Source organism: Fistularia commersonii, chromosome 19 (genome assembly GCF_037954325.1).
Source record: "Fistularia commersonii isolate RoL2024-O1a breed Wild chromosome 19, RoL_Fcom_v1.0, whole genome shotgun sequence".
Classification (NCBI taxonomy): domain Eukaryota; kingdom Metazoa; phylum Chordata; class Actinopteri; order Syngnathiformes; family Fistulariidae; genus Fistularia; species Fistularia commersonii.
This window is the reverse complement of record NC_141302.1, coordinates 6,816,586-6,843,902: the sequence shown is the minus strand read 5'-3', so window position 1 is coordinate 6,843,902 and position 27,317 is coordinate 6,816,586. Positions and strand designations below refer to the sequence as shown.

Sequence of the window (27,317 nt, the reverse complement as noted above, 5' to 3'; positions counted from 1 at the left end):
AAGAGAACAACTTTTGTTTTCGAATTTAGTTTGCAAGTTGCTAAAATGAGCCATTAACAGCTGAAATGAATGCACAAAGGGGGAAAAAAAAACACAAAAATACAATTTACAGGAGAATAGTGTCACAGTTTTTATTACTTTGCTGACAAAAGTAATTTTGACTTGAAAACAGGGACATAAATTCTAGAGTCAAGGTTACAAACACCCCATTTTTGAATAATTTGTGAAAAGTCAGAACAGATACAATAACAGCGAGAAAGCTACTTCTCTGACATGACAGCATTTGTTTTATTACAGGTTTTTCTTTTAATACAAAATACCCAACAATGTCACGCCTCCCCTCTTAGTCAAGTATTGAAACTCCCTTTTTTTTTCCTAAAGACAATCCTCTTCCATTAATATGAGGAAACAAAAATACATGAAAAAAGCGACCTTACAATTATCAATACTATGATATGATTTATGCATTTATAAAATCATAGTTATTTGCAATACTTTTAAGTTCTTTGTTTCTTTATTCTTCATTAAGTACACTTAAACAAAATTATGAAACTCTCACACACCTGACACACATATATGTACATACATATATAAACATATGTATGTATATGTATATATACATATGTATACATACATATATGTATACGTACATATATATATACATACATGTATATATGTGTGTATATATACACAAACATGTATGTATATATACATGTGTGTATGTATATATATACATACACACACACACATATATGTATATATATATATATATATATATATATAAACACATATATCAGATCTCATATTTTTGGTGTCAATGTACTTGCATATGTATGAACTCTTTTGTTGGACTGACATTTTCAACCACTTCATTTACTTTTCACTCATTTTCTTTTCTAATTTGTATTTCGAACACAAAGATCCAAACAGGTATCCCCAAACTTTTCAGGAATACCATTTTTAATGCCATGCAACTTACTTGGCATTCTCTCCGTTTGCAAAGTGGCATAATATCCACGCCACTTCGCACTAGAACAAGGCTTTGTCATTCGCAAATGCCTTTCTAACCTGATCCTTCAAGACTTTTTTTCTGTTTTAGAAAATCTCTAAACTCTAACCTTATATCCATTCAGATACAACGCAAACACAGATGGGAGAGTTATTTGTGTCTAAGGCGAGCAAAGATGGTGTTTAGGCAATGAAGAGAGCAAAATCAAAGTTACATTTCACCGCCATAATTTCTATAACCATTTCTGAAGTAGGAGTCTATTCAAACTGACCAAGTTGAAGTGGAAGGTCAACCAATCTCTCTTAACGGAAAAGTAAAAAAAATAAATTCACACCATACTGCACTGTGTCAAGTTGTAAAGTGATGGAAGAGCAGATATACATACAATCAGACACACAAACACACAAGAACCTTCATTACATTAAGACACTAAATCAGAGATAAAGAAGATATTCTTGCTAACATCTTGAAGGCCACCAGTTGACAATTTTTATATTAACCACATCTCACCTCTTTTTTTTTTTTTAAGAGTTATCAAAGCGCACAATGCTGTGGATGACAATAGGAACACTACATTATCTCACAGAGTATTATCAGAACAAATCCTCTTCTGCTCTTGGTCAGAGATGTAAGCAGAGAGACTAATTAGCATGATTAACAATATTTGGAAGCACTTCCCATTGCTTTTCTCCTGCCATATGCTCAGTCTGACCCGAGTCAACGCACAAAACCCTTTCAATCCAGTCCTCCAGATGTGTGACGGCAACAGCGGGGTCGAAGCTGAGGCTCTGGCAAAGGAGACGGAAACCAAAAAAAGGGACGGAGGAGGCCAGACGAAAGTCCAACTGTCTCCCTCTGGTTCAGACGGCAGTGACCATCCTGGAGATCTCTTAGAACAGAGAGCCGGCGGAAGGAGGTAGCCGTCAAAATTGGGTGGGGAGGCAAGCAGACCTTCGTGGTAGGCTTTGAATGGATCAGTCTCTTCAGGGCACTTTGCAGTCAAGGCAGAGGTCAGAATATGTCTGGGCAGCCGTCCCAGCTGCCGCGCTCCTTTGCTTCCCAGTAGCCTCCTCTGTAGATATGGACTTGCTCCCCTGTGATTCGGTCCTCGCAGCGCTCGAACCAAAGTGCCTTGTAGTTGTCATGGGTTGCACCTGGGCGAGATAGTATAAATGTTACAAGAAGCTGAACGACACTTGAGCACATATTAGACGTTAAAGCACAGGGACGTGAAAGGAGGCCTGGGCAATATTAAATATTTTGGATCACTCAGATCTCTACATAGAAAATCGTGCATCCGGTAGACACAAAAAAGTCCAAAAAAACAAGCAAGAAATTGCTGAAAGAATTTGGCTTCCCCTGTGTTATGCTTGGGATAAACATTGCTAATATATTAGTGTGTCCATCACATGATAGATGCGCATATATGTCGATTCGTTTCTACCAATATCACCCAGCCCTAGTTGACAGACGGAAAGTCAAAAAGGGAAATACTTGCTTTTCAGGGATGAATCAGTAAGAGCATCCTCATCGACCGCTTTTGAAAGAGAAAAGGGGATCATAGAAGAGGTTTTTCATTCCCCTGATTTTCAAAGAACTTGTAACACAGAGAGGAAACAGAGGGGGGAGAGTATTAGATTGAAGACAAACCGCTTATCCTCACCTTCCTCTGACTGGCTGGATGTACGTTGGCTGGCAGCCTCCCTCTCTCTCTCTCGCCGTGCAATGCGTTGCTTCTCCTCCAGACGCTGCTTCTCAGCGTTGGCCTCGTCCCAGCGGCCGTCCTCCATCAGCCGCTGGTCAGGCCGGCGCCGGCTGTCTGTGGGTGCCACAGCATCCTCCAGCTCATTTAATGTCAGAGCCAAGGCAGTGAAGTAGTACATGGTCTCTGCACACTCACTGGAAGGAGGAAAACAAAACTAAAACGTGTACAAGACACCATCTACACAAAAAAAAAAACCCTTCATATTTAGCTAAACGGATAGATGTAACACACTTGATCTTGTTGATGCTCATGTAATAGCAACATGTTTTAAGTCACGTTTTGGGGTTTGATACTGACAATAGTTGGGGGGGGGGTGGACCTGAGCGCTCACCACATTGGTCCTGCGTGGTAAAGAGAAGGGGATATTTCATGCAAAAAACTGTCACTGTCAGTTTTGCCTGACATTTGACGAAGTTCAGATATCGTTATGTGACAAATCTGACTATTTGCTGTTCCAGCTTGTCAAAAACAGGTTATGGCACTCAGCTTTTAAAGAACAGTACATATGCAAGGCCCAAGGCCCGCTGTCAGCTGAGAGGTAGAGCCAGGTTTGTGTTTGGAATAAAGAGTTGATTGGCTGTTCCTTCTTTGAAAAGGTTTTTCTGCTGCTGATAAAGAAAATAGTCAAAAAGTTAGTCAGCTCTTTTTTACTTTGGCATCGGGGAACAACTTGTCTGTGACAACTCTTCTCTGATGATCAAAACAAAAATGTTATGTAGCAGGAAGTACAAATGGACTTGAGCAAGAATGTTTACTGACTGAATGGAGGAGAGAAAAAAAACTGATGTGAAAAGATGAATGAGAATCAATGGTGGGATTTTCTCACAGAATACACAAAAGGTTATTACGGTTAATGTATTACCCAAGAACATATTAAATGCCTGTACCCTCAGTTTGATTGATAGACTGTTTAAATGTCAAAAAGAGTCATAGTCCATTTGTTATTTTAAAGATTTTTTTTGACTGTGCTCAGGTTGGCTAACCATACTCACGGTAATGGGTTCCTCCTCCAAACCTCTCTGGCTTTAAGGGTTTGGTAGACAGTCTTCTGTTTACCCTCAGAACCGTTCTCTCCCCCTCGGCTGCTCTGCATTACTCTAGAGAATTCCATTTTTTCGTCCCACGTGCCCGACAGCACGTAGTGGGCCTTGCCGTTCTTGTCCATCACAACGCCGGTCACCTGGGTAGAGGAAGTACAAAAGGTGTTTGACATGTCATGTAAAAAAAACAAAACATATACATATATGTGTTTTGTTTTTTTTGCGGACAGTCTCAGGAATTCTCGTACTCCTCACCTTCCTGGCAACATCTCTTGAGAAATAACTGTAAGGTGCAAACTTTAAATGGCAGCGGTCTCCAGTGGTGTGGTTCACTACATCGATCTCGCCTGACTGTAAGGGGCCAGACAAAAGGATTAATTAATGTACTCTTTGGAGGCATGTGATTTGGACTGAAATAGGATGGGTTAATTCTAAATACACTTGTTAGTTCCCACCTGGTCGATCCATAGTTTTCCTACAATTATGTTGTGCACAGTGGTAGTAACTTTCTTCCATGTGTAGTGATTGTTTCCTTTTTCAAATATTGCATGAATCGTGCCTGCCAAGGAGAGAGGTCAAACAGCAGACAACTCAAAAAAGGTAGATCTATTTTTTGCTGATTAGAAGAAGGTACAAAATTAGTGTTTTGAGTTTTAAGACATGACTTGGATTCCACAAGCTCTTACCCAAGGGCATGATGGACAGATACTTTCCCCTGAACTTGCTTGCAACAGTGATTTCCTGCCTCAGAGTCCAGCCACGATCCGAGATAACATGATGTGCTGCTGCTGGGGGGTGATGGCTCACCTGACAAAGATGACGACTGATTTAATGGTACGGTGTGCGCAGATGGTCACCTCACCAAATGGTTTTCCCTTATATATACAATTTTATATGCTGAAATTGTATATCTGACAAACCTTTTGTTTTTAGAGTTAAACAGTGCTTGAAAATCCAAACTCCATCTAATGACCCATCTAGAGTAGGATTTACCAGTTTGCCTCATCCCGTTTAAATCCTTTGTGAATCGCTTTCTATGAATAAAAGCTGATGCTCTAAATACAGCTTTTCCGACAACTACCTGATTACAGGATTTGCCGCACGTTTTATGGGATTATTTATCGGACTAGATAGGTTTTTCATAACCTCTGCATGTACATTTATTTAAGTCATCTGCAAACAAAATTTCATAAGGAATAAAAGGCAAAGTATGGTTTTACATGAAATTGCCAAAATGTGTGAGTTACTTGGTAGCATTGCTAATTATTATGAGTGTTGGGACAGTCACAATCATGCTTTACTTGTAGACATAAGGGCAAGCAAAACTAGCAGGTATATCACCATTCTCAATTAAATCATTACAAAATAGATCACTTATTCAGAAACTAATTGTTTATTTGTAGGACGGAATGGGGTAAAAATGTGGAGAATGTGTGGGGGGGGGATAAAAACCACACTAATTAGAAGCTAATTTTGGAAATTGAAATATAAACTTGTGTCTGAAAGAGGACATTATTAAAAATTAGTCAGCTCACAGCATAATTTAAAGTACGTTAAATAGCTGTTGCTTCAATTAATTTAAATAAAAGAAACTCCTCTTGTTTTGGATGTGGTCAGGAGCGACAACCACTGAACCTCCGCCACATCACAGCTTCCCCGTTCCTTGTGGTTTGCCAAAAACACCTCTAGCTGGCATCATAGTCCCCCCTAATGATGTCACTGCTCCCCCTTTCACAATACAGTTTACTAACACCAGAGCTCAATCCTGAAATGCATCACAATGCTTTGCTTCATCTGCGACAACACCAGTCCCCCTGTTAAATCACCATTTGCCAAACTCGGTTTTGCCAATTTGGAATGATTTGAAACGAACACGGACAGAAGAATCCTCCAGATGCTTCTTAATTGAATAGTGTTTGACAGGAAAATAAATCCATGGTATTGGCACTCTACTGAGCACATCTAGTGGCAGAAGTAAAGTACTGTAGTGACTGACTAAATTGACTGCGTGCGCCTCTAGTACGTTTCCCAATTCTTAAATTCTATTATGCACCCTAGTATGATATTTCAGCAAATCTAAATGCAGTTAACCACTGTGGCATCATAAGATGGTCATTAACTAAAAACGAATTCTCAGTCCTGCCAACGATTGTTCTGTTTCACTGTCTTGAGCCCTGAGAGAGAAATGAGCCTTAATCTTGACGGGTGCTTTATGTCTTAAAGGTTTTGCAATTTTTCCTTAATGTCATACCACTGTGTTAATTGGCTCATCCCTAAAAATTCCAACTATGGTTGATGCCAACCTGCAATTTCAAACCTGCAAAAATGTACATTCACACTCTGAAGTCAGAGGGGGAGGCTAATAACTTTTTCTTAAATAGGATACAATGGGTTTTGGTTCAATGTTTCAACCTGTACACGTCCAACGGGAGGAAACAATTACAGTGGGTCCACTGAGCTCTGTTTCGCTTCGAAAAGTTGCTGCCCCATCTCTGCTGTCTCACCTGCTCACACAGGGAGCGGTAACCACTCTCTCTCCTGCGGTCCAACTCGTACGTCTCCCCCAACAGGGGGTTGAAGGGCTTGCCGGTGCGGTGGACAGTGGTGGAGTAGGAAGACACAGAGAAGGCAGCGACGTAGCACATCTGCTCTAGGGAGCTCTGGCACTTGGAAGCCTTATCCAGGAGCTCGTGATACTCGAGGTCCTCGGACAAACGCTGGAGCATGGAAATGGGCTCGTTGAAATTCACCTGGAGATAGGAGGAGAAAAAAAAAAGGAATGACCAAATAATTATGCAGTAACAATGAGATCTGTAACGTTAGGTATTGCAACAAAGAGTTAAGGCAAGTCTTATTATCTGCAATATTTTCAAAACACCAGTTATGCAGTGTGGAATTTTTAAGAGACAACATTTATCTCTGGCAACAGATACACAGATAAAAAATTATTTAAGAGCATAGCTGTAAAGTACAATTGCACATATACCATTGTGAAGCTTTAAAACATGAGCTGTTGTCTTGATATTACCCACTGCGGGAAATACAACATGCATTTTATAATAATGGCTATGATGAGATTCAGAAAATCAAACACTCGATCAAATTAGTATTTTAATATGATTTCTATATAAAATGTCGAAGCTTACAATACTTTACAAGACCTTTGCGTGAAAACAAAAATCAATACCAATTTCTTGAACACTTTCAGACACTATGGAGCCACTATTGTGGCAAAAATAACTACAACTGTGAGTGAAGAGGATAAATCTCAATTTGTGTGAGTACAGACACATATGTGAATGTGCAAAAGAATCTGTGTCTGTGTCTGAAACTGTGTTGAAACTTTAGATCTACAATCCAATACAGTTTTTACCCCTGTGGACAAATTGTAAACAAACACTGCACATTGTGACATTGGGATCTGCTTCTAAAAAAGTACTGAATTGTATTATATTGAAGTGCTATTTCCTCTATGTAAAATACAGTAATAATGATGGGGGTTGATGATGAAATTTTGTTAAAGAAATTGAAAAAAATGTAAATAAATATTTAAAAAACATTACTAGCACTTTGAAGAAAGCCTTACTGTGCTCTTCTAAAAATAAAACAAGTAACTTCAGTTATTCATGAAAAGATTCTAACAGAATGTACAAGTAATTGAGAGGAAACGTCATGACAAATGAATACAAATTTTTAGAAGCTGTAAATCACCTTAACATTGCCATGGTGCAGCTGGCACTCACAGAATGTTCCAACACAGGAAGGAAAATTGCCCAAAATATTTGGTATCAGGGTTTCTAATCTGATTAGAAGTGGAAATGTAACGGAAATATTTTAGAGGTGGGGCTAATAAACAAACTTCCAGTATTTATTACTGAGACTGAAGACAAACTCACAGGCATGGGGATCTTGGACAGCTCTTTGCCGATGCAGTTCTTCATAATGCTCCACAGGTTGAGGGAGTAGTTGGGTTTGTCCGGGATACGTGTCCGCCTCTTCTTCAACGGCAGCAGCTCCTGTGAAGGGGACTCCTGGTTCATGGCTAAAGGCTCCTCATTGAGCTAAAAGGTGGAAAATTCAGTCAATAACTGCAGGGGAAGCTGGCCGGATTCAAAAACACTAAATACACAGATTTATTGCAACTGAGATTATTCGTAAGTTTAGGTGTTGCATTTGTTTCGTTCATAACCGCAATGGTGGTAAAATAATGTTTCAGTAGAGTTAAAAACAAAGAAAAAAAAAAATCTAAGAGACCGAGAAGTGACCTACCGACTGATCATCAGGACACATCTCACTATTGAAACCACTGATGTTACTGCTTGACCTCCTGTTAAAGATTGGAAAAGGAGGAACGTTTTATGAAAAGTTTGCAGTTGAAGAAATGAACACAATGTCAAAAATACAAAAACTGCTGCTATGAACAAATCAGTCTCTAACTAAGAGTGTAAATGCATGCAGGCCTAGAAGGACCTTGACTAATATGCAGAACGGGACACAGTGGGGAGTTCACATTTAGAAAAATGACCACGATAGTAGACAGACTTAATAAACTATCGACAGTGAAAACTAAATGGAAAACTACAGCGATCATAGACAGAGGCCAGCTGAGTGGAGGACGTAAGTATACCGACTTGTGGAACTGGGGGTCGGCGGGGACAGTGATAAACTCGGGAGCCTCTTCCATGGCATCAAAAAACTCATTGTCATCATCCTCGTCACTGGCCTCGCCTTTTCCGGGTCCAGCAGCATCTTCAAAAAAATCAGTTCAGATGAAATTATGCAACTGTGAACTAAAGATGAACAATAAGACATAACAGTAATTCGGGGGTTTTAATTTTTGCATTCATCACTATGAAAGCTGACATCAGGCAGCCCAGTAGGTGCATTGGTTACACAATATTATCAATTGGCTGAGTTCTTAAAAACTTTTGAATTCTAATTGTGAAATGTGATTATTCTTCTTTACTGTGCGCTGTTTTGCACCAATATTTCATCAGGTAATATACAGTACATTTGGTAGTTTCTTTTCATCAGCATTTTTAGAAACAAAAGGTACATCTTGAAAGATGGGGCAGGAATATAAATCAATAATATATCGTATTTTGCGGACCACAAGGGACACCGCATTATAATGCGCAATATCAATGAACGGGTCTATTTACATACATCAGGTGCACCGCGTTATAAGGCGTATGATAAAACAGTATATAATCAGCTTAGTCGAACTTTATTCAACTCATTCACGCGTTTAATAACCCACTGCTCAATTTTGTCCTCTAACCGTGGCCATCTCACTTTGTTCCCTCAGAAACTCTGTTTGGTCTTCTTTATTTGGCACAGTTCATCTCCTTTCTTCCTGCACTTCTGTACCATTGATTCATTAATGTTGAATTCTTTCGCAGCTGTTCTATTCCCATGATCTACTTCATGACTGATAGCCTTGAGTTTGAATTCTGCTTCGTAAGCATGTCTCTTAACGGGGGCCTTTTTTGGGGGTCCTCATATACACAAATGTACAGTAATATCATGTTGAAGCGGTATTACAAAAAGTGGCAGAGGGAGGCATACTACATCTATCTACTATCTGATTGGTTTATCTTTGCCAGCGATAGCGGACACCTGAAGTCATTGTGAGGTTGGAACAATGTTCCATTCCATCATTACATAATTAGTTATCTGACATTGTAACCCATATTCAACCAAGGACCGACAGTAATACAACGTCCTTGTGTCAGATGGGAATGATCTGACAAGATTTGTGAGCGCAATGTACCACATAAAATTGGTTTGATGTCAGTAAGCGGAACAAGAACTCATATATATGGTGCACGACTGATTTTTTTGACGAGTTAAGGATTTTAAGTACACCTTATAGTGTGAAGAAAATACAGCAAATGACAAACTATAGAAGGAAGGATTACCCCAGAAGTCAGGTATGGAGGCAGAGGAGGTAAAAAGACAAGGTCCGGGGACACTGGCTTACTTTTATTGTCTGTGGCAGCATTAGCTTGCGCTGCTCCTCTGAAAGCTCGCTCTAGGTGATTGTGCTGCTTGGCCAGTTGCTCTAGAGTCTCCTCCAGCCTCACGCGCTGGTCCCGTTCAGCCTGCAGGGCTTTCTGCCACCGCTTGCTGTGAGCCTGAGCCAGTGCCAGGAAGTCTCTGCACGCCTGGCAGTAACAAACAAATCAATTAAAATAACATAATTGTACTCTATAAAAAAAATAAATAAAAAAATAAAAAAAAAGAGCCCCTCTAGAAAAGGCCCTTCAATTGAGGAAAAACAAAAAACAATGAGTAGACACAGTAGAACACTGACAGACTAGATCTGTTCAGGAAAAAAAATATGAATTTAGCCTTGTGATTTACACCCTGACATAAAATGGGACACTCACATTGATCATGGCATTGGAGGTAATACGAAAGAGTGTGGCCCTTTCAGTCACTTGGCGAATCTTATCTCCAGCCTCTCCAGACAGACGCAAACTGTCCAATTCTGACAGAGATCTGAAAAAAACATTAAAAAGCAGAAGATCTTACTTCAATAACTACATCCAAAGGAAGGGGCCAGCTCTGAGATGGAATATTTATAGAACATCTTTATATAATCAAAGAGAGACATCATTTTATGTCACTTCAAGCTAGGAATTAGCTCGTCCAGAAATTCTACTCAAACAAAAACATCAGTGTCAGTAAAATTCTACTAGTTGTGATGACCTGATGGACCATGGGATCAGGAGGCAAAAAAAAGGAGCTTTAGATTTAATGGGTATATTTTACTTTGGCAGATTCAGGTACAGCAGTGAAGTTAAGGCTGCGTGTACTGAAATTAGAATTGAACAGAAGTGCTCTAGCAACTACACAAACAAAATATTCATGTGACGAATCTTATATTTGACTGATTGTTGAGAGAGCGATAGCAGGGTAAAAGGTTTGACCTCTGAAGGGCAGAGCCGTGCTTCGAAATGAGGTCGTTGCATGTGCTGAGATCCTCCACCTTACTGCCCAAGGTTCTGAGGGCCGACTGTACTTCGGAATTCTGAGACCCACCCCCTTGTCCAGGTGCTGCCGGGGGAGATGACGAGGAGAAGTCATCCCCAGAGTCATCTATTGGGAATGAAAACAACGGCAAAAGCGTCAGCTCCAGTGTGCTAACCTAAAGATCCAACACTAAGATAGCTCTGAAGCATAAAAAAATAATGCAGCAAAAACAACGCCCCCCCCCCCCTTTCAACTAGTGGGTTTAACCTGACTCAGCCTGCATGCGGGCTGCTTTGGCTTTGGCCAGCTCCAGGGCGGTGATCCAGCGCTGACGTTCCACCTCACAGCTGGCTTTCAGGTGATATGTCTGTGCCCCGCCATTGGAAATGACAAAGTTGCAGGCATCGTCAACAGTGATCGTTGCTGTGGCCAAGTTGATTGTTCCCCGACATGTGTGGCCCATTTCTGCCTGTGTCCTAACAATCCGAAGCAGTTTATTTATTAGAGGAAAGTGCACTAAACAGTGAAAGCATGAAACAATCTCTACATTTTTCTTCTAAATCTAAGATGCTATCAAATCAGGTACAGAACAATGTAATTGTAGAAAAATAAATACATTTGTGACATGGGAGACAAGGAAAGGACTTAATACCACAAAATGAAGAGGACAAATGTAATTTATAGATTTATACATATTCATTAAGCTATTTCATTTATATATCTTGATATAATTTCACAGAAAGACATGTCGGGCTTTAAGGCTTTAGAAACTTTTCATATTTCAACAATTAGCAAAAAGTTTTTTTCCCACTTTAATGTTAATTTTCTAATCATCTTGCATCTTGCCTACACAACATTTAAATACAACACTGTCTTGGGATTATTTTGGTCTTCATTTTACAGATTTATCAGTGTGGCCAGGCCTCACTGGAAATTTAAGTTATCATTAACTTGCAGCAAAGCATACCTATAGTATGACAACAAGCCATTGCTGAGGACAAACCACCTCCGCTGATATCCTTTGATATAATTTGTCCATTTGAACACCCATCCTTTGTATGTGTCACCAGCAGGGGTTGGAGTGGGTGTCTTAGGCTCTGACATCACGGTTCCCAAAATCAAGAGACAGGTTTGAGGAACCTGAAGGGAAAAAAGAAAAGGACATTTTGTTTTTTATGCTTATACTCTGAGCTGGTTTTTCTAGGGTTTTGCAGATGGACAGAAATTAGGCTAAACTCTTTTGAAAATACATGTAGTTATAGTTAGATATTTTTTCTAAATATGACAACAAAATAAGTTCCAACTCTAAAATAACATTTCAAATGCATTTGAGAAATGTATTAATATTTCACTGAAAATATATTTCAAATGCTCCAATGGCAAGGAAATCTTACATATTAAGTCTACTTAAATACTCACATCGATAATTTATTTTAAAAATCACTTCCATGCAATATGTCAACATGTTTGAGGTATTTGCACGATTGATTATGGGTGGCAAATGTTGATCTTTCATTGTGGTGTAACAGGTCAAAGGTTAACTAGTAATCAAATCAATCAGTACACTCCCTACTGGCAAAAAATTCAAATCGTTCAGACTGACTTCAAATCAGGACATACATGGGGTTAAAACATCTAGGTTTAACAAACAACATCGTCAAAAACACACATTGGAACGAATCGAATCATTGGTTGAATCTGATCTTATCCAATGTGTTAACTGTAATTATATGTTTAAAACAAACGCATTTGAGCTCAAATATTAAGTCTATGTAGGAACACGACCGAAGAAAGAAGTGTTTCATACTAGCAATTAGCCAGCGCCAGTTCCATTAAAGCGATGTTACAGCTCAAAGAACGAAGAAACGTAAAGACATAGAGGAACCAGTGGACCAATTTTGAAGCTGACATCAGTAAATCCAATGCAATGTTAACAAAACAAACATGACAACAAACATGTTGGCTAACAAGCTAGCCTTCAAACTCGCTGACGGCTAAATGTTTACCTTGACGTGTCCGAAATGTGAGATCAGGCAACCAAACACCCGGTGAAGTCACTGCTAACTTTGACACCCATACGCTATCGTGGCTACCTAGCTGGAAAGGGCTAACTGGGCGACACGGGACGGCTAATGATGAAACCGCTTTCCCAACAGACGTCGACAACAATAGTAATGTGACAGCAGATCTTAGCCCAGACAACAAGATTCATTAAACTTTCCCAGTGATCGTGTCTTCAATGTCCATTCTAAAGCTGCGTACATCGACAAGAATCAAGAGCTAGCTAGCTATGTCTAACTAGCCTAACGTTAGTTCGATGGTTACACCCGGTGTAACGCTTATTTCGTCTCGTCCAGAAACGTAGTAGGCTTCGTGTCGGCCATATACGCTTGCTGAACGAAGGGTGCCGTCCCAGCCCAATTAAAAGTAAGATTAAATTAACAATTAACGGAAAAATATTAGGCGATGCGGTGGGATGTCTCTACGTTCTGGCAAACATTTTAACAGAAAAAATTCGAGAATTTTAAAACGTTCACACCAAGTAGGACACTTTGCAGAAAGAAACGTTCGTATTCACGTTTCGAAACTAGTTCAATCCGTTGCGGTGGGTGTCAAGAACATACCCTTATTGTTCGTACTAAATAATTTCCTCTTTTGTGAACGGTAATGATTTCTTTTTAACTACTTCTCATTTAATTCGACCACAGTAAGTTAAAATTGTTGACCTTCTTTGCACGTTTTTCGAATCAAAGTTTATTCAGGCTAATTGCCTCGGGGGTCAGATTAATTCGTACTGCTATAATACAGCTATTCGAAGGAGTACACTAATATTACTTGTCTATTCTATTTCCATTATTTTAATATATTCGACTTAAGGTGAATCACCGCAAACGTTTATTTTACAAATGTTGAACTAACATACAGTAACATATTTTTAAAAAGTTTAGGTACGATGGATATAATGTTTAGACAATGTTCTAAATACATAAAAGTCAGGCAACAATTGACTGGTCAAAAAATTGACCGGTCAAAAAATGCGACTCCGGTGGGACTCGAACCCACAACCTTTGAATCACTTCTTCAGTGCCTAGAAGTCCAATGCGCTATCCATTGCGCCACGGAGCCACCTGTTGCATGAAGCCGTCAATGTTGTATTTGTTCTGTTTACGTCACCCGAGACGGTTCCCCGGTATGGCTGGAAGACCGGAATTGGCCACCAAAATATGCAAATGGAGTTCTCGTCTGTTGTCCGTGGAGAAATACATCCAAATGCGTGATAACTACATTTTTGGTAAATATGTATGAACATGTCAAGACGCAATTTAAATTTCATTGATATATATCCAGAGCGAGGGGAATGCGTAAAATGCCTTTTTCGCAATAGTATCTTTATTTGAGTCGTAAACGCTAACTCGAGATATATCGATCACATATCCCGTGTCCCCCGGGCGGCGGCTCAGCGGATTCGCATCCCGTTGGATGTCAAACTGGCTCCCGCTGAGTGTCTAGGATACATCCCGTCAGAAGCGGAAGTGTTTGGGATTCTACCGAAGATACTCTTGATATAGAAGATTGGAGTCTTCAGGCGCAAAACTTGTAACCAACTCTCTGCTTTTTATCCGATGACTTGCAATAGCAGATATTTTCTTTTTTTCCCCAGATAAGTTTTACCCATAGCTTTAGCAAAGCTTATCATGGGGATCAGAACATGTTATTGACAAAATAGTGTGAGAAGATGCAAACATAAATAAAACATACACACAAAGTAAAGTCTATAAATCAACCGGGGGGTGTTTATTCTGTAGAAGCTTTTATTTTTGTCACAGCAAAATAATGCTTTATGTACATGGAACGCCTCCAATATAACGTGGTTTAAGATGTGAATAGGGAAGCTAAATAACACTTCCGTGAAGGACTCCCGATGACGTAACAAACGTAATTACCATTGGCTCACAGTGATGCACATGACCCGAGTTAACCTTCCGCAATCGTGAAAGGGAAAACCGCTACATTGTCATCTCTGCTTTTAACCATAATTAAACATCTCTGGCTGTGCTCAAGTGCTGCTATCTTTCCCAGTCGTCTGTAAAAAAAAGGAGACGGAGCGAACACCGTCTGCATCCTGCCCGCACTCTCTTCCCATCCACCGGGACCAGTTCGGTGTCGCCATGCCCCGCCTCCTGCGCTTTTAGCCCGGGCCATGCGCTGTCAGGTGAGGCTTTGACTCCATCGGTCCTGCGTAATTACTGACCGACTGACCAAACACGGAACAATAACGTTGGAGAAAAATAGAGAGGGTTTTTTTTTTTGGCTCCATATTGTTTTTTTTTTTTTATTATTGCAGGTCTGAGCTCTCGACGTGATCGCCTGCTCGGACACGGGAGAGGATTAAGTTACGGCTGCTGGCCGCGGATTATTTTATTGGCCTGCTGTCACGGCCGAGTCAGTTTTTCCAATTAAGAGAGGTCTCTCACAAAGCCAGGTAGGTTATTGTTCTCGATTCCTCTCTTCGTCGTGGAATTGACCTCGCGTTACGGCACGTCCATTGTTGCTTATACTTTGTGCAAAATCTACGTTTCCCCCACCAAATGTGTGCAGACAACAAAAGGATGATCCGCCAACATTTTGTATAACACAGACCTAAATACCGACGGAGGCCTCCGTCTGACGAAGCTGCAGGGATTTCGATCAGTTATTATCCTGTTTACACATCGTTACCTGACCGGCCGTTATACGCCTAGGATAGTGACATCTTGGGTTACCAGGGTCTCCTGCCCAACCCCCCTTCCTTTCCTAGCCTCGGCATGTTTTGGTTTCGGGCGGATCATGCCCTTTTGTCCACTGGAGCCTGACTGACTTTACTTTTCAGAATATACTCCCAGTATGAAAGAATTTTCTCGGTGTTTTGAAAAGCCCACTCTCTTTTTTTTCGCAGTAAGTCCCACAGGGGGCCAGAGTCTCAGTCTCTGCCCCCTTTCTCCTCTTCTGCATACTGATAGTTGGAATCCAAAAAAATGAATAGACTGTGTGCTTAACGTTTGACAGAGACTGAAAAATGCGGCTGCATATGATGTATAAAAATGCAGACGTATATCCCCTGTCCCCACTGCGGAATGTAACTTTTATTTAGTTTAAAGTCAAAAGGAAAAAGAGAAGTTTAGTTTTGTGATATTTGGCAAACTATTACTTTTGGCTTTATTTGTCAGTTTTCTAAATCTACAATGAAAATTCCCCGGAACCTTCCAAGAAACCATCTGAAAATGAGGAATTACTCAGAACATATGATTTATTACATAAAGTACAGCAATGAGGAATTGATTTTTTTCTCACAAGCCTGACTTGGTTTTATTTTGATAATGGAAAAATAGTCGAAAAACAATATGTAATCCTTTTGAAATCCAAAACAGCACTCACAAGCAATTAACTTAAATCTGAAAAAAAAAAAAAAATCACCCTAAAATCTGCAATGAATCAAAGGTCTGCAACAAATAACATAACATCTGCAAGAAATGAAGTGGTTCTGGACAAGCCTTATAGATTCAATCTGCATGTTTTCCCCGCAGTTATGTCTTTCAGGCGAGGTGTGGTGAGGCAGAGCAAATTTCGCCATGTCTTTGCTCAGGCGTGGAAGGCAGAGCACTGCATAGACGACGTTCGAGTGTCCAGGGTGACGTGGGACAGCCCCCTCTGTGCGGTCAATCCTAAATTCATCGCCGTTATCATCGAAGCTGGAGGAGGAGGGGCCTTCCTTGTCGTTCCGATCAGCAAGGTTCAAGCTTTCCTGCACGTCGACTTCCACATAATACCCGGATCGATAGATCTAAAAGCTTCCATCTCGCCAGCCATTTCTGCTACTAAAGTCATCATCAGCAGTTGGTCGATGCTTCTCTGTGATCAGGCTGATGCACTTTAAAAGTTCAGAGACAAACGAGTCGTGTCAAATTACGTTCATGTGGCACTTTTTTGTTTTCTTTACCACACAGAACGGCAGAATTGATCAGTCCTCTCCCACGGTGTGCGGCCATGCGGCCCCGGTGCTGGACATCCAGTGGTCTCCTCATGATGACAATATCATTGCAAGTGCCTCTGAGGACTGTACCGTCAAGGTCTGGGAGAAGAAACACAAATGCTCCTCCAATTAAAACAGAAATTTACAGCAATAAGAAATATTTTGTCATATAACCTGTTTCCTGAGGAATCAGACATTAAAAGTGGGAGACAGGAGGGAAGAAGATGATGGAAATAGAAGCATTTCATTCAAATATTGTGAGAATGATTTCATGATAAACAGAACTGCCCAAAAAGGTTTTCATCAATGAAATATTGAATGTCAAGAGCTTGGAAAACATCAGTAAATTGGTTATGTATTTTTACTTTTTATTAGCTTTTTTATTTGTTTCTTTTCTCACACTTTTTTCAGTAATTTGAAATGTTTGGTTAAATATGGCGTTAATCCAAGTTAATGAATGGCTGCTGTCCTTTCAAATTAAAATATGAATATGTTTTTTTTTCCACAATAATGGACATTTAACCAAATGAGTGTCCGAAATTGCCGATCAATGATTGCTTTCTGACAATGTAGCTTCTGTTCTCTTATCATGAACGTCAGGCGTAAACTATTTTTAAAAATCACACTTGTCAATTATTGTCGATAGATTCAGCCTTGAGTACAAAAGATGAAGTTCTCACTTCAGAGCGAAACCTTATTTTACAAATTAGAATGCATATTTGGTCATAGCCTCTATTTTCACATTACTGATAGTAGAGCAAGGAGAAATTAGCCAGCAGACTGAATGTTACATCCTTGTCAGAGCAGAATCAGCTTATATGAATAAGTGCAATACAGGATTTTGAGAGAAGCATGTCTGTTTTGCGAAGACAGTGTTATTTTTTATAAATCTATACATTTATTCTAATTTTAATTACATTTACCACATCATAAAATCAAAATTTAAATACAGAAGAAGTATCAAATGTGAAAAAAACAACAATATTTTTCTTACTGATTTAGATTTGGCAGATCCCTGATGGGGGCTTGACAGGCCCCATGACTGACGCCATTGTGACCCTGGAAGGCCACAGTAAAAGGGTGGGCATCCTGGCGTGGCACCCGACAGCCTTCAATGTCCTCTTAACCGCTGGTAAGATATTTTGCTACATTGAGCATTTCGATGTAACGTAATAGACACTGCTATTGTTTTGAATAGCTTACAGCACTTTCCTGAAAATATATTAGCTTGCAACAGCAGTATGACGGTTTACTTGAATTTGCACAAAAAGTGGTATCTTGAAGAAGCCATTTAAGGTTCTGCACCTCTTTATTTAGCATATAGAAGTGAAGCTAAGTTGCCCACAAGCCATTCGATGCTTATTAAAAAAAAGATTCAGCATTTTTAGCAACACTAGACTTAGCATTTTCGCTGTTGTACAAACAAGGAACTGTATTTCCACTCTCAGCAAATCATGGAGTATGCCAGTTCAAAACGGAATATGATTAACCTGAAGAATAATAACACTTTGCATTCATTATTTTAGATCTTTCATTCTAAATGTTGTTTATATAAGTGTATGGTTGGGTTGCACCTCAAGCACAGATATGTGAATTAAAGCTTTACATGTCTTGATCTTAACTCCATCCACTGCATTACCTGACTGATACTTAAAAAAGTGGGTGGGGATGGTTTAGCATGTTTTAGAGAGGTGTCATATTCTGGTTTGAATTTATTCATTCATGACTGAATTCCTATGTAAATTTACACGGGCTTATTCTACAGTCAGGGGTATATTTAGGAATATGAAATTAAGCTCAATACATTTGAAAATCATCTTAAACCTTCAGGAATTTGTTGCAGCCACACACAAGTCAACAAGTGTTCAAACATTCTCTTTAGCAGATGAAGATTAGTACTCCGGTTCTACTGGAATAACTGGGAATCAGTTCAAATTCTTCTCAACACAGTCAGCAGTTCTGAATTTTGCAGGATAAACAGGTTTCTTGTAGCTGACTGATTTATGTTCCTTAATTTAGAGGATTAATAATGCCCTCAGATTCTTTACGCACTGATGGATTTGCCCCATGTTTAATGTTGTTGCTCCCCTCCCCCCTCCCAGGCTGTGACAATGTGATCCTTGTTTGGAATGTGGGCACGGGACAGCTTTTGTACCAGCTGACCGACGCTCACCCAGACCTGATCTACAGTGTTAGCTGGAACAAGAATGGAAGTGCTTTCTGTACTGTCTGCAAGGACAAGGCGCTGCGAGTCATTGACCCCCGGAGAGGCACCGTCCTCAAGGTACTCCACATTGTGATGTTTGGCCAGAGGAACATATAAATGTGCTTGAATGAATTCTCTCAGGAAAAATTATACTACAATGGCCTTCCTGTATGTACTTTACACACCATGTTCAGAAGAGTAATTTCTCAGTCGACTTTTCCAGGTGAAAGAGAAGGTTCATGACGGCACGAGACCAATGAGAGCCGTGTTCCTCTCAGACGGGAAGATCGTCACCACTGGCTTCAGCCGCATGAGCGAGAGACAACTTGCCCTTTGGGACACGGTCAGTCAAGATAAGATAAGATAAACTTTATTGATCCTCGTAGGGGAAATTCCTTTGTCACAGCAGCCCAACAGTTATAATGTCAAAAATGAGAATGAAATAAATATGAATATAAATAGAGAGACATTTGAAGACAGAAGACAGCAAAACATCCACAAATAAATAGACAGCAGCTCTTGAGTTTGAGGCAGCCGGCCAGTCAGATAGCCTATACCAAAGTCACTGTAAAGATGTTGTTGATATGATTATTTGTTTATTTGTTTATTTAATTGGGTCCATGCACAACACAGCTGCTTGGCCGGATTTCGCTAAAGAGTTAATTTGTTTCACCAAGAAGAAGAAAGATTAAATACCTTTATTGTCACATATAGTTATACCTAGAACAACATCATCACTTACTCTGGATAAGAAAAATGAAAATTTGAACCATAATTGATGGTTGCATGACGTTTTTGGCTAGAATGTTGATGTCGTGTCATGTTTACTTGCCTTGATGCATTAAAATATTTGAGAACAAAGTTGAATTCAGCTTTTTGTTGTTGTTGTTTTTGTTTCATAGAAAGATTTATCTGAGCCAATGGTCATACAGGAGATGGATACAAGTAACGGAGTTCTTCTACCCTTCTATGACCCTGACACAAACATGGTGTACCTGTGTGGGAAGGTATAACCTCTCGATAGCGTAATGAACACAAGCCCATTGTAGTCTCAGCAGTTAATGCCAGTGATTAAGTCACACATGTTGTGTCTTTTAGGGTGACTGCACCATTCGGTATTTTGAAGTGACAGACGAATCCCCCTACGTTCACTTCCTCAGCTTGTACAGCAGCAAGGAGCCCCAGAGAGGTGCAGGTTTTCTCAGTAAAAGGGGTGTTGATGTCAACAAGTGTGAAATTGCAAGGTAATTATTTCAATTTACCACACATCAGCTAATTCAAGGCAATAAATTTAACAGTCGCTCTATAATATTTTGCAGATTCTACAAACTGCATGAACGAAAGGTGGAACCCATTTCTATGACCGTTCCACGAAAGGTTGTGTGTTTATAATCCCTTTTTATTGCCATTTTACAATAATGCCACACAGAAATGCTCCTCCAAAATGGTACATTTATTCCTGCACACAGCCCAAAACCAGCCTGAGACTATAAGGCCAGTGCTGTCGAATATTAACTGATGTAAGCGGCAGGAAATGTTGCCACCAGCCTGTGAATATTGGTGACTGGATGTCAGCAATTTTAGCATCTTTCTGCAGCCACTGAGTCTTCAGAAAGTTACTGGATGTTTTTTTCAATACTAACCGTGCGATGAAGCCACTGCATGATTTCAGTCTTAAACAAGGATCAATTCATCAAACATATTTCATCTTTGTTGTGAAACTGCTTTTATTTGTCATGTCTAATATTAATAGTTGCTATTTCCCTGCAATGTGTGTACAGTCAGATCTGTTCCAGGGAGACCTTTATCCGGACACAGCTGGTTTGGAACCAGCTCTCTTGGCTGATGAATGGGTTTCTGGACAGGACGCATCCCCCCTGCTGGTCTCCCTGAGTGGTGGTTACACCGCTCCACCTTCTAAACACAGAGACACCATCAGAACCAAGCCCAAGCTCACCTCACAGGACTCTGGTACTAGTGCTACTTCGCCCTCTGTAGGCAATGTAGCACCAGCCTCTGTTGGCAAGGAGACAGAAGAAGACGATCCTCCACGAGTAGCTGCAAGAGAGACAGATGGGACCTCTGACAGGCCAAAGAGAGAGGTGAGTTGACAGAAGCACTAATTTATATAATATCCGACTAGAGTTTTTTTTTTTTCTGATGCATTCCGTCTTCCTTCTGTGCTTGCAGGAGGAATTGTTGAATGAGTTGCTAGGAGAAATGAAGGCACTGCGGGCCGTTGTACTCGCTCAGAGCCAGAGAATTGAGCTGCTGGAGAGGCAGCTGGCTCGGATCGAGGATGGGGACGTATAAACAAGAATGGAAAAACATCCAGGGGGTTATCTTCTAAATCCATAGTCTATAGCCTTACTAGAATCAAAAGATCCGTAAGCTGTGTCCGTGGGGTAACTTAGTGTAGGGTAGAGACTAACTTTGAATAACAGTGGGTTTATAAACAGATCAAATAATGTCATGAAAAATAGCCACACTTTGTTTCTGTGAGTCTGTGGCTAAAAAGGGAGTATCAACGGCATAGAGTGGTTTCTGCCAGTGAGATGATGTTTGGTGTTTCATATGAAGAAAGTAGAGGTTTTTTCATGCGTACAGTTCAGCCTTGAAAAATTGTGTTTTGATGTTGAAGGGCTTCAACGTAATTTTGTGTCAAACTGGCACCATTGGCACCACAAGATGGTAACAAACATTAAAATGTATGATCTCTAAAGAAGGTAAAGTGTAGTTGGATTTAATATTCTCTCAACCACTCACAAGTATAACCATTAGGGCTATTTAATCAGGTAGTTGAAGCTGCTAAACTGTGATAATATATGACTTCAGTTTTTGATTTATTGTGTAATTTGTGCTTTCTTTTACTACTTTTTGTTGTATGCTGTGTTCAACGTTTATGGTAAATCAGGCACATAGATCATGACTTCAACTTTGAGAGTGGTATAAACAGTAGCTAATGGGTGTGGTCTTACTGCATATATTACAAGTTTGTGGTCTTTGCTTTCAGTCAAAAGCAGAAGGTCGACAGTTGTAATTCTGCAAAATGGAATCTTAGAGTATTTTTATAATACCACCGGGCAAAACTATTTTCCATATTGATGTTGATACGGGACCGAGATGTTTCTGAAATTTTCATATTCCTGATTTTGCAGCAAAGAATCTCTCTCTTTTTTTTTTTTTTTTTTTTTCTTTAATGCCCCAGAACTAAATGGAACTCCCAAACTTTTGGGGGATGACTTGCTCTTCTCTGTGCGTGGCTGAGCACTACAATCCTGCCTCCAATTAGTTAGCTTAGCATTGTGAGTGGTAACCTACGGTAGAGGTAGCCATCGTCCTGCAAAATTCTTCGAATATAGGTTCCAAAACATGTACGTGTATTTTTTGACAGGTGCCTGCACCATGCATGTCTTGATACAGTTGGGCACTTATCAGCTCAACTCTAGAATTTTAAACCGAGTTTGTTTGTGTTCGGATGTGAAAAAGCAACATGTAATATTTTGAAGGGCTCAGGATGTTTTTTTGTCCTGCATCGTTTCGATGCATTTAATTTGAATTAATGACCATCAAGCTCATCTTTGTCACAGGCAAAGTGACAGAGGTACTCTGTGCATTCAGTCACAGGAATGTGATTGAAATTTTATATTTAGTTTGAAAATAAAAATTTCTTGTGATTTCCAACCATTTTCAATACATGTATATAGGATCACTGACAAGCTAACTTGTCATCAACTGACTCTTCAGATTAGCAGTTGTTTTTTTAGCTAACTAATCGAAAGTAGATGTTTAGCTCCCCACTGCAAGCAAAGAGAAGAGCATCTTTTGATTGATCCAACAAAAGGGATCATGGGTTTTAGGTAAATTATTCGAAGATTTTATACAGAGTTGTGAACTTCTAGTTTCTTTTTTTTGATTCTCTGCTCTAAGCACAAAAAAGGTGCCCAACTAACAGGGCCTAAGTGGTGCTATAAACTGTCACTAACTCAACAACTCTAAATGCCACCAATTTCCACTGGAAGTCAGAATGAAATGTGAAATATTTTACATTTTCTATGTATTTGAGTGAAATGACATTAATTTTTGATTTTATTTTTCCGTTTTATGTTTACTGACATTCTTTTTAGAAGTATTTCAAATTCAAACAAATCCCTTCCCCTGTTGGTTGATGGTTTTATGTGTAATAACGTTACATTCCGAATCAGACTTGATCACTGTTTTTGCACTGACCTCTTCACACTTTCTCTGTGATTGTAGCAGTTTTAATGCGACTGCAAATTGTAAACACAATAAATATTCATTCCCTTTGTATTTATGGAATCATTTTCAATTTTACACTAAGAGATGTTGATGAAAGTACTATTTGTAAGGTTGTCTGGAGAGCAACTGGCTCAGGCTTTGCCTGATTAATTGCTAAATGGAATAAACACATGGTTAATTTACTCAGGCAGTCTGGAGAAAAGAGTCACAATATTCAGGACCCTGTTTTAGAAGAAAAAAATCTGTAATGTTTTTTCCCTGGGAAAATGTACTGGCAAATCTTCATACTTGAGCCTGGACAAACACTCAGGTGCCCTAATCTCAATACAGAGCAACCTTGCTCTAAACAATCGGTAGTGCATTGTTACCTTGTTTGACTTTCAGTAGTCAGATGTAAATAAAAGTATGTTTTAATTAAAAAATTATGGCAAATTCAAGTGTGAACATTGATCTGTTAGTAACTCAGTAACTCTTGGATTTACAATTCTACACCCCTTTTTGTACTATAACATACAAAAATATCCTATCCGGTCTTCATTTTACTTTTAAAATTCTGACTTCAGAATATGTGATATCAGACACATAAGACAGTAACTAACTGGAAGGAATGTGTTGACTGAATCCATTTTTACCATTCTGCATATTCAACTGCACTGACCCTCTATTAAAATCATCTGTGCGGAGAACTATTAAGACTATATTTCCTGTTTCTATAAATATAGAAATCAAAAAAATCTTCATACCTCATTGACATAGCCCGCCTCCCTCCTCATCGAAGACCATCTGCTTCCTCACAAGGTGTCTTTTCTCTCTCTTCACCAAACACGACTCGCGAATATCATTTTCAAACGACACTTGTGGCGTCTTCTTCTGCTTGTTCCTTCAGTCCAGCATTTTCAACTAATTAGGTGAGTTTTATACATTTTCGCACATCACTCATAAAAACATTAACCAACTTTCCTTGTTGAACTGTACTTTTATTGTACTTCCTTTCCAACTTTGTCTTGTAAAGGAAAATCTTACAACGATTATTATTTGAACCCCAACCCTAATTCAGTGCGGCTCGGAAGGTTTCCTGCGATGATAGGCTGACTGAAGTCGTTTTGAGCATCAAATTGACAGGAAACCAGCAGTTGTGTGAACAGTCTGCTGGCTTCCTGTTGGTGGTAACAGTTTACAGTCAAAGAAGATAAAGGCGTTGCAGGCTTCTTCATTACTACTGTAAGTCTATAGGTACATTTTCACCCAGGAATATTCATTTTTGTATTGAAAATGTAGCAGGATTAGATCTCAGGTTTTTCATGTCAACACCGAAAGATATCTTATCATGGAAAACAAGTGACATACATCATTTACTTGTATTTCTATAGGTCCCGAATGTCATCCTACAAATGGATTTCCTGCTGGTGAAATCTTCTTGACTGTGTTTAAAGTTCTTTTCGATTCACATGCAAACACTCCTCCTGTGGCTGCGGCATCAGATTTGCGACGTTTCTCCACACAAAAGAAGAATTTAATAACAAGGTAGGGTGTTTTCATGATTTCAGTGAGGCGTGAACTTGCAGGTGGCCCAGGACAATTTTGTAGTTGTTTTTTTGACAATGTCTTCTTGTAGTTTATGACAAAGCACACCCATAGTTGTACCAAGTAAATCTCAAGGTCTTTTGTGGTGGGTAGATTATCAAACTTGCAGAAGGTTTAAAACTGATTTAAAAAAAAATATCTGATATTGTTTGCTTCTTTTACCTGATGCTAATTTATCAACATTTGTTCTAATCATATGCATCCTGAAATTGGCAAAAGTGATTTTGTTCAATGGGGATATTGGTATCTATTTATAATGCTCAGGTGGTTTTCAAATGCCTTTGAAAAGACCAGCTAAGACCAGCTAAAACTGATGCTAAATAGCTAAATTGAACTGAGATGTATTGCAAGACAGTTCTTGGGTATCAGGAGCCTGAAAACCAATTGGAATTAGGTTGACTTCGAAACTCATAACTATCTAAATCATAGTCTGTTTTAAAAGTTTCTCATCTAACTTTACAGCAAACTGGATAAACTGCAGTAGTTCCTAAAAACAAAGTAAAAATGTAAATCCTTAACATGTTTACGCAGGGGTCACCACGGTACTTCTGTTTTTTGCTCATTTTCAGACATGAACCGTGAGTCTCAAGACGCCAAGATGTCTGAAGATGTCATCGGACGTTCTGATCAAACTGTGATTCTGCTTTCTTTCTGCTTATTGGGTTTGTTTTTTTTGATGGTCTTCTTTTACAAGAAGCTGAACAAGGAGACCAATGGAGAATATACTCTGCGGCAGATTGTGTATAAGAAGGGAGGGGTCCGGGACCGGTTGAGAGACACAGCAACTGCCCTTGAGACTCGTCTCGGGCTCCAGCTGTTGCCTCGCAGCGATCCAGACGGGGATGGAGAGGAAATTGAGGGAATCCACAATGAAGAAGGACAGGTGGAGGAGGGCAGTTGTCAGGAGAGTGAGAGGAAAGAGGAGGAAAACACGGCTGGGCGTTGTGTTAAAGATAACTCTAGTTTTGAGCCACAAGCCAAAAGAGAGTCAGAGGAAAGAGAGGGGCAGAGCAGTGACGAGTTTGAAAGTAAGGAAGAGGAAGACGGTGGGAGACAGGCTTTGCTGATTAATCTAAATGAGATGTCTGGAAGTGCCATATGGTCTGAAGAGGAGCAAAGTGAGATCTCGGTGATGTGAGTATAGACAGAAGAGAGAACCCAGAGAAAATTATGATAAGAATGATGCATATTAACCAGAAGTGAAGAAAGTCCTTGCGAGGATAATCTGAAATTCAGTTTTGTGTTTCCCTAACCATGTCCCACTGTACAGGCTCTCATTGGGTGTTCGGTGCATCAATCAGTAAATCGGTGATTTGTTGTCAGTCATAAATGGATTGGGGCTCTGGAGGAAACTTAATAACGGTGTAAAATATTCTGCTGGCACATTTAGTTATTCACATTTCAACAGGGTAAGGTTTTTTGTTTCACTTGAATTGAAATGTGGGTTTAAAAAAATTAATTCAATAAAAGCTAACAATTAATAACATAGTCTTAATAACGAGAATAAGCTATCCTCGTCATTCTCTAATTCCAAGTTGTTTTTATTTCCTTTTATATTTTTTTTATGCTAATGTCATGTATTTTTTCAGGATTTTCTTTCCAATTAATTTTGAGAATTGTATTTTTTTTTTTCATTGATTCTGGAAAAGCTTTCTCACCAGCTTCAGCTAAAATGTAAATTTACTTTTGTTTTATTTTCTGACTTTGGTAAAATCCAGTGCTATAAATAACTTGTTCTCCACTTCTTTTATGGCTCAATGGAAGCTGCATTTGTGTCATTATGTGTAAAATTGTGCTTTTTAAAAACGCATGTGCTTTCTTTTGCCAATTGTTTTGCTCGCAAGCCCCCATCCACACACACACACACACAAACACACACACACACACGCACATTTAGAAACTTAGAAACTTTAATCACTTCTAACCGTTTTGATAATAATAAATAATAAAAAGGAAAATATTTCCTGAAATGTTAAGAATTGTGTATTTTTCCTTTAATGAAAATTACAATAAAACAATGCTTCTAACATCCCTCTTCGTTGATTTTATATTCCTGCTTTCCAGTTGTGATCCATGTTCCCTCTCTGTTCTTAGTTATCCAGGTCATGGTTACAAAGGCAACTGGACTTGCATATCTTCTCTTCAAGACGGCTTTTTCGGCTTCCCGGATGACCTGTGCCACGAAAAGGTTTCCTATAAAATTATAATGTATTATCTATGAATTTTCTTTCACTACTCAAATCAAAGAACCATTGTGAACACTGGACGGGAATCATCGGGGATGTAGCTCAGTGGTAGAGCGCATGCTTCGCATGTATGAGGTCCCGGGTTCAATCCCCGGCATCTCCAAACTTTAAAGCTATCTTTTTGCATCACTTTTGTTTTCCAAGTATAACACTCGAAGAATCATTTTATTTTGCTTGCATATCTGTGTCATAGCTGGAGCCATTTTTGGCTTGCGGGTG

At 39.4% G+C, this 27,317-nt stretch overlaps 2 protein-coding genes and 2 non-coding genes across 8 annotated transcripts; 2 read left to right on the top strand and 2 right to left on the bottom strand.

Annotated features, from left to right (window-relative positions):
- Nucleotides 1–264: 264 nt before the first annotated feature.
- Nucleotides 265–13,128, bottom strand: LOC147223601 (oxysterol-binding protein 1-like). 4 transcript variants are annotated; one of them, XM_086165246.1, is made up of 17 exons: nt 12,799–13,128; nt 11,760–11,932; nt 11,060–11,268; nt 10,750–10,918; nt 10,207–10,318; nt 9,798–9,981; nt 8,446–8,563; nt 8,084–8,141; nt 7,711–7,875; nt 6,319–6,564; nt 4,501–4,621; nt 4,270–4,373; nt 4,070–4,165; nt 3,767–3,954; nt 2,673–2,908; nt 2,508–2,546; nt 265–2,163 (listed from the first exon to the last, which is right to left on the bottom strand). In XM_086165246.1, exons 2-17 carry the CDS (start codon nt 11,894–11,896, stop codon nt 2,021–2,023), a joined length of 2,325 nt encoding a protein of 774 aa, XP_086021372.1. In that variant the 5' UTR covers nt 11,897–11,932; nt 12,799–13,128; the 3' UTR covers nt 265–2,020. The 4 variants fall into 4 exon arrangements, with proteins under 4 accessions (XP_086021372.1, XP_086021373.1, XP_086021374.1 ...); XM_086165247.1 differs by lacking the exon at nt 12,799–13,128 and adding an exon at nt 12,212–12,270; XM_086165250.1 differs by having other exon boundaries at nt 2,054–2,163; nt 2,660–2,908.
- Nucleotides 13,129–13,830: 702 nt separating this feature from the next.
- On the bottom strand, nt 13,831–13,918 carry trnar-ucu (transfer RNA arginine (anticodon UCU)). The gene is given in 2 exon segments: nt 13,831–13,866; nt 13,882–13,918. It is a non-coding gene; the product is annotated as a tRNA-Arg (tRNA).
- An 894-nt stretch (nt 13,919–14,812) lies between these two features.
- Nucleotides 14,813–23,319, top strand: coro1b (coronin, actin binding protein, 1B). Of its 2 annotated transcripts, XM_086165251.1 has the most exons (12): nt 14,813–15,005; nt 15,138–15,275; nt 16,357–16,562; nt 16,777–16,899; nt 17,805–17,934; nt 18,905–19,086; nt 19,232–19,351; nt 19,911–20,015; nt 20,107–20,252; nt 20,328–20,385; nt 20,790–21,110; nt 21,199–23,319. In XM_086165251.1, the coding sequence occupies exons 3-12, from the start codon at nt 16,359–16,361 to the stop codon at nt 21,319–21,321; spliced, it is 1,512 nt and encodes a 503-aa protein (XP_086021377.1). In that variant the 5' UTR covers nt 14,813–15,005; nt 15,138–15,275; nt 16,357–16,358; the 3' UTR covers nt 21,322–23,319. The 2 variants fall into 2 exon arrangements, with proteins under 2 accessions (XP_086021377.1, XP_086021378.1); XM_086165252.1 differs by lacking the exons at nt 14,813–15,005; nt 15,138–15,275 and having other exon boundaries at nt 16,313–16,562.
- A 3,810-nt stretch (nt 23,320–27,129) lies between these two features.
- trnaa-cgc (transfer RNA alanine (anticodon CGC)) lies at nt 27,130–27,201 on the top strand. Its single transcript has one exon. It is a non-coding gene; the product is annotated as a tRNA-Ala (tRNA).
- The last annotated feature ends 116 nt before the right edge of the window (nt 27,202–27,317 follow it).